This window comes from Oncorhynchus kisutch, linkage group LG12 (genome assembly GCF_002021735.2).
Source record: "Oncorhynchus kisutch isolate 150728-3 linkage group LG12, Okis_V2, whole genome shotgun sequence".
NCBI lineage: Eukaryota > Metazoa > Chordata > Actinopteri > Salmoniformes > Salmonidae > Oncorhynchus > Oncorhynchus kisutch.
Window position 1 is genome coordinate 52011841 of NC_034185.2, and position 6900 is coordinate 52018740.

Genomic DNA, 6900 nt, shown 5'->3' on the forward strand with positions numbered 1-6900 from the left:
ATGCTATTTTTTGAGGCGAGTGCACAACAAAACACTTATCATGGCAACTGGTTTGATATTCACCTATGAAGGAAATTACATTTTTTAATCTTGCTCTGATTTTTCATCCCAAGGGTCCCAGAGAAAATGTAGCATAGTTTTGTTTGATAAAATTCATTTTTATGTTAACGTAGGAACTTGGTCTACAGTTTGACCCAACTGCTGTCTCTGGCTCCACACCCACCCTGCCCGGTCATCTAGATGAGTGAAAGTTAATGATCCATCATTTATGACATTCCTGTGTAAACATACTTTTTGCATTTTGTATGTTCTCTATAGTGATGTACTTAAATGTATCAATTGACCTATTTGGTACATTTGGACAAACTCCTGGCAGACCTGGTGCTGTAATTGAATTCTTCACTGGATCAGTCTGAAACTTTGCACATACTGCTGTCATCTGGTGACCAAAATCTAAATTACACCTAGACTCCTAACTGAAAGTATGGACGTTCTCTTGCATTTCAAATATGGAACAAAAACATTTTTTTACTAGATCTAATATGTTATGTTCTCCTACATTAATTTCACATTTCCACAAACTTCAGTGTTTCCTTTCAAATGGTATCAACAATATGCATGTCCTGAGCTACAGGCAGCTAGATTTTGGTATGTCATTTAAGGAAAATATATATATTTTTAAAAAGGGTACGAACCCTTAACAACAATGAAGTAATTCTGTAACTACAGTATAGGACTCAAACATAGTGGAGATGGGTAAACACTCCATGTTGAAAGTGTGTTTATCTGTGTGTACATACCTGAGGGAGTTTATGTCCGTCTGTGTTACCTGTCTCTTTCAGGAGGAGGAGGGTCCAGAGGTGCTGCTGGTGAAGGAGGAGGGGTGTGAGGAGGGTCTGGGGAACCCTGAGGGGACCATGGTCATGGAGGACAACCAGACTACACCACCTCCTGAACCCACAGAGAAACTAGCTGAGCAGCACAGTCTCACACACAGTCTCACTGAGGTGAGCCCACTGAACTACTGTCTGAATGGTATTAGGTCAGGGCCCGTATCCACAAAGCCTTTCAGAGCAGGAGAGCTGATCTAGGAGCATTTCTTATTATAATGAATAAAGCTATGTAGACAGGTGGGGACCTGATATTAGATCAGCACTCTTACGCTGAGACGCTTTGTGGATACGGTCTTGTGTCAAGTAATCAAATTAACACATTTGCATAGTACTCATAGAAATCCCTCATTGCCCAATCAGAAGATGCCCCATAGCAGGGTGCTCATATCAGATTTCTTGATCCAACATCCTCTCACTCTGTATCTCTTACAGTCGGAAGACATGGAGGATGGGAAGCCTGATCTGCTGCTGGTCAAAGAGGAGACCATAGAAGACGGACCAGAGATCATTGATCTGCTGAGTGGACTAAAGATGGGGGAGCAAGGTAAGGGAGAAATACATATAGCCTACATACAGTAATAGATATTCAATGGGAATAGTGATGCACCTGGATATCATTTGAAACGCATAAACTGAACATCTCCAAAATGTTGACTTCTCTGCCATGTTTGTAAAGTCTATTTTGTAACCTCTTCCTGCAGGTGGTTGGCTGGAGGCTAACAGAGGAGACTGGGTGGCCATCTTGGATTCCCAGACTCAGATGGGTGCAGCCAAGGACCCAGGGGACAACATCACCGAGCAGGCCAGGACCAGAGACAACATAGTGGAGGTCAGTGGATTGGACAACGTCCTCAACTCTGGGCTGGGGAACAACACTGTAAACCACAACCAGAAACAGGCAGTCGAACACAAAACAACATCCGAAATTAGTCTCCGTGACAACAGACTGGCTGAGACCAGGGTGAGGCGTAGATTTGGTCCGCGGGGACGAGGAAGTGTCCGTATGCGGCAGGAGAGAACAGACACAGACTCTGCTAGCGACGCTCCGTCCTGCTCCTATAGTTGTGATTCAGAGAGACTGATGGTGTCTCAGATTAACCCTATAGGATCTATCAACTGGAACATGGAACCTGCGACAACACAGACACTACCTGGCCTTCATCCTCCTCACACTCTCCTGTTAAACCAGACCTCAGACAATGCCAGTGGCTCAACACTAAATGGCTACAGAAGACCATTGACAAATTACAGTAGTTGTAACTCTATCAGTAGATCTGGTGGCAAAGAGAAGCGCTTCCCGTGTTCGTTCTGTGGGAAAGCCTTCAGTTTCCCCAAACAGGTGGAGATCCACCAGAGGATCCACACGGGAGAGAAACCGTTTGGCTGCCACCATTGCCGGGCCAGTTTTTCACATTTGTCCAGCCTGAAGAGGCACCAGAGGGTCCACACAGGGGAGAAACCATTCGGCTGCCACATGTGCCGGGCCAGTTTTTCACACTCGTCCAACCTGAAGAGACACCAGAGAGTCCACAGAGGGGAGAAATCCTACAGCTTCCCCAGTGTGAGAAGAGGTTCTCCCACCAGCATCAGCTGAAGATTCATCTGAAGATCCACACGAGAGAGAGGCCATTCACCTGTACGCACTGTGGGAAGGAAGAAGTTCTCAGAGAGAAGGTACTTCAGGATACACCAGCAGAAAATGCACACGGCCCATGTATAGTGTATAGCCCTCAAACTCAACTCTTGACCTGGAACCCAGTTCCATTGCATTTTTTTACTTGTTCTCCTCTAATCAGGCACTGATTTAGACCTGGGACACCAGGTGGGTGTAGGGCTGTTAGTTGCAGTCACGAGTCATTACAGCAGTCAAATTCCATGTGACCATTTTGTCATGGTAATTAGGCTTCTGATCATTAGTAGCCTACCAAACTTGCTAAACTGCCTGGTGCTCAGCATTCGATTGTCCCTCTTATCACTTGGACAGCAATGCAAATGTCATTGAAAATCTAATCAAACACTTCATGAGCTTATGTTGCGCAACATTTCTATAGGCTATGCAATTGCATGAGAGTGTGATGGCCTCTTAAAAAGAGGATCCCATCAGCTTTCTATAGGCTAGGCCTACTATATTTCTTAACTTTCCTAATATTAAGCACATTGCTTCTCTTTACAACAGGAGTATAGCCTACCTGGCTGGCATGAAAATGAACCACGGGAAAAGCAGCTACCATTAGCTATTCTTTTCCTCCTGCTCCTGTTTTAAGACCGGTGCATGATAATGGTCCATTCCAAATAAAAACTAATTTCACACACATTATTTAGCATATGTAAAAATCAGATTAAATCAAGAATAGTCTGATGGATGACAATATTAGTGTTTGACTTGTGAATCATGCGTATTCCTTTTTTTTGCGACTTTTTCGAATCATAGTCACACCTCATGTAGCCTAGCCCATAGGCTTGGATAAGGTTTGATTCACAACTAAAGTGGCAAAATAACTTCTTAAAATTACGCATATTAATCCACGTTAAAGGGTGTAGAGCCTAACTGGCATACATACACAGCGCGTGAGTGTCAAGATTCTAAAATGCACCTTTAATAAAAGCATTACTTGCATAATCGCATTTGCTATGAGAATGTTTTCCCGCTAATGGAGTATTCACACTTAGCCAACTGCTGTGTGCGCATTTCTGCGCTTATAATGTGAAGAAAAAGCCTTAGGTTATCAACATTTTAAGCTAATTGTTGTGATCTTTTTTGTCAGCCACATTGCTTAAAAAATTAAATTAAATTGACACTAGTAGCTATATTAATTTGGGATCTATTGCATCCCACAACTGTCCCAGACTGTTTGGAATATTTATTTTTCGCAGAATAGAATGGGTCAACTTTTGTACTATGGGGGAATAGTAGATTTACATAGGCCAGTGCTTTTGCTGTTCGTTGGCTGACAAAGTAAATGTAGACAGTTCTTCCAATATCTTCAATATGCGCCTCGAAATTGAATAAGGACATGCACAGTTGCGTCCCCGATGTGTCGGTCTCCACTTGTAGCCTGTGAGAAAGACCCAATCACGTGACGGAGAGCCGCTTCAGAGCACTGTGGTTGTTTCTGTATTACCAAATGAGGAGAAACAAACTTCACACACCAGAGTTATATTTAAACTACATCTTTAATAATAAGAGCTTTGCAATAGCATTGACTTTCAATGAATCCCTATTTCTAATGAACTATTGAGTGACAACACAAAAGTGCCAAGATACACCCCTCTCGACCTACATGACGCACAACCGATACATAGAATGGTCACAAGGTTAAGATTTATGTGAAAGGTATCTATAATACATAGCAGACAGCAACTGCTGTGTCAACAGTTTATTGTACAGACCAGTGTCTGGCGCTCCTACTCCAAACTGGAACGGTATCTTCCTGGTACGGTATAGAACAAAAACACCAACTCATCCAATGGCATAACTCAATTGTCAACTCTAGATACTCCCATCTCAAGTAAAACCCCTTGACACCACTCCTGGACAAGCTCACTGAGGGGAGTGAGTCTCTAGGTCATATACATATACAACATCAAAGAGGACATACAATGGTTCCATACACCTCCCCCCATTGCCAAAAGAGGGCGCACAGACATTGGAGACAAGTAATTGGTACCCCATTAATCACGCCATCCCTTCACATGGTTTAAGAATAGGAAGACACATTCACATATGAAGACAATGTTCCATCCTGTCCTCTTCCCTTTCTGATATTCTGCATAGCACCAGAAACGTGTAAAAGACAAGCCTGACCTCTCCCCTCTCTGGGCCCCAAGTGACTGAGCCCCAGCTGAGGTAAGAAGTGCAACTGCCAACACCAGAGTCCAAAGGGATACATTCTGATTAATCCGCCACAGCACCCAAACAGGAGAAGGGAATTATTTCCAGCCCAAGGGCACAACGGCCAATGGCATGTTTTTTTTCAGGAGGCATTACAGCAACACAAAGGGTATGCCCCTGGGAAATTCGAGGCATTATCAAGTGCTTGCCAAATTGTATTTGAGGCAGCTAAAATGTGTACATCCTGCACACAAAAAATTAAAGCAGAGCTCATGCCTTTCATGCACATTCCTTTTCAAACCCTCATTAGTTGCACCATGCAGCCTTAATGTATATCACATTTACTTAAATAACTCTAAATTAAGCATATGAGTACCTGTTTCTTTAGGTTGGTGTTTTTATAGTGAGATAATGCCTTAATTTACTTGACAAAGTAGTGAAGATGTAAGAATTTCCAAGGTATTCTAAAATTATTTTTATCCAAGCGAGGGTACCATATTATAGAAAAGGTAGGGTTTAGTGAGAAAGTAATTCTACTTAATTTGTCATTTTGCAGACACTCTTATCCAGAGTTACTTACAATTAGTGTATTCATCTTAAACGGCTGCATTGGGCCTTTATCTCAATGTCAAGTACCTAAGTGTAGGCTTGGGCGGTAATACTGGGGCATTTGGAAATGGGCATGGAATGTTTTTTTCAATACCATTTAACTATTTTATGTAATTAAAGTACTGTACTTCACGCTGACTGACTTGGTTATTGTTTTGTAATCATCTTTTTATTAGAATGTTATTTTCTTTTAACAGGGGTTACACAGACAAGAGTGCACCACACAGACTAAGTACAATAACATGAATAAAAAGCTAAATCTGATACAAAAAGGCAGAAATGTATCTCGTATGCATATGGAGGTGCATTTGGGGTAAACCCTTTTGCAGATAGAAGCCCATTCTTCCTCACCAAATGCATGTCCAATGTCTCTCCCAAACATGTCTCAATGAGGCACTTCTGTTCGATAAGAGAATGTCAGAGATTAAACCTCTCAAACAGTAAGATTTGTAAATAGTTTTTCAACTTCAGTCATTTGAAAACGTAGTTCAACTTTCTTCTGACCCTCTGAAGTGTCTCAGTTGTAGGTACTTAAAAAAATATTTGTTGTGTAAGTCAAACTCAGTTTTTATTGGTGTCCTGAGTAAATAAAAAGGCATGAGGTCAGCAACTCTTCAACTTCCAGTCCAGAAGTCCAATACTCCTTATCTGACAATTTTACAATACACTCTTAACTTGGAAGGATGCAAGGAGGTACCTGCAGATTCCAAACATCACTCTGGTCACCGATTGCCCTGTATCCAGATTCTCCTGAAAAAAGGACATAGATGGCAGGGGATATTTTGGAATAAAAATTTAGCCGAGGAAGGACATTAATCCTGCCAAAAAGAGTTTGGTAGGGTAGACCAGTTAATCCAATCCTGTTTTATCTTTGTGAGCAAAGGTATATCATTTGGAGTCACATATGTCCAAGTATATTAAGCCTGTTTCAGTCAATTGGAATGGATATATTGTTTCTAAGTTGATTGTAGAGGGGATATACAAAGGTAATGCCATGGATTTATCCACATTAATTTTGTTCCCTGACAGGTTACCATATTCAGGTATGATGTCCATTACTGCAGTGACCGAGGTCTCTGGTTTAGACATGTATAAAAGCACATCAGCAAATAATGAAATTATATGCTCTTCAATCACCCATAAAGATGCCCCTGATGTTATTGCTAGACCTTATTGCCTCCGCCAGTGGTTCTATGACTAACGAGAACAGAGCAGGAGAAAAAGGACAGCCCCTATCGATAGGACATCTCTAATTTACCACTTGTGTTAACTGCCGCTGATGGGTCAGAACAAAGTCATTTTACTAAATTAATAAAATGGTCACCCAGAAACTTTTTCTAATACAGCATGGGGCGGCAGGGTAGCCTAGTGGTTAGAGCGTTGGACGAGTAACCGGAAGGTTGCAAGTTCAAACCACCGAGCTGACAAGGTACAAATCTGTCGTTCTGCCCCTGAACAGGCAGTTAACCCACTGTTCCTAGGCTGTCATTGAAAATAAGAATTTGTTCTTAACTGACTTGCCTAGTTAAATAAAGGTTAAAAAATAAAAATACAATAATTCACTCA

The 6900-nt window shown here is 41.7% G+C and overlaps 1 protein-coding gene across 1 annotated transcript in view; it reads left to right on the forward strand.

The window, feature by feature from the left end:
- LOC116376553 (zinc finger and SCAN domain-containing protein 22-like) overlaps positions 1-5466 on the forward strand; it is a 34511-nt gene extending 29045 nt beyond the window's left edge. Inside the window, exons 4-6 of the mRNA XM_031837825.1 lie at positions 843-1007; positions 1326-1437; positions 1595-5466. Of these exons, the coding sequence (XP_031693685.1) occupies positions 843-1007; positions 1326-1437; positions 1595-2487 (1170 nt within the window). The 3' untranslated portion in view covers positions 2488-5466. The remainder of the gene's footprint in view (positions 1-842; positions 1008-1325; positions 1438-1594) is intronic.
- Positions 5467-6900: the final 1434 nt, after the last annotated feature.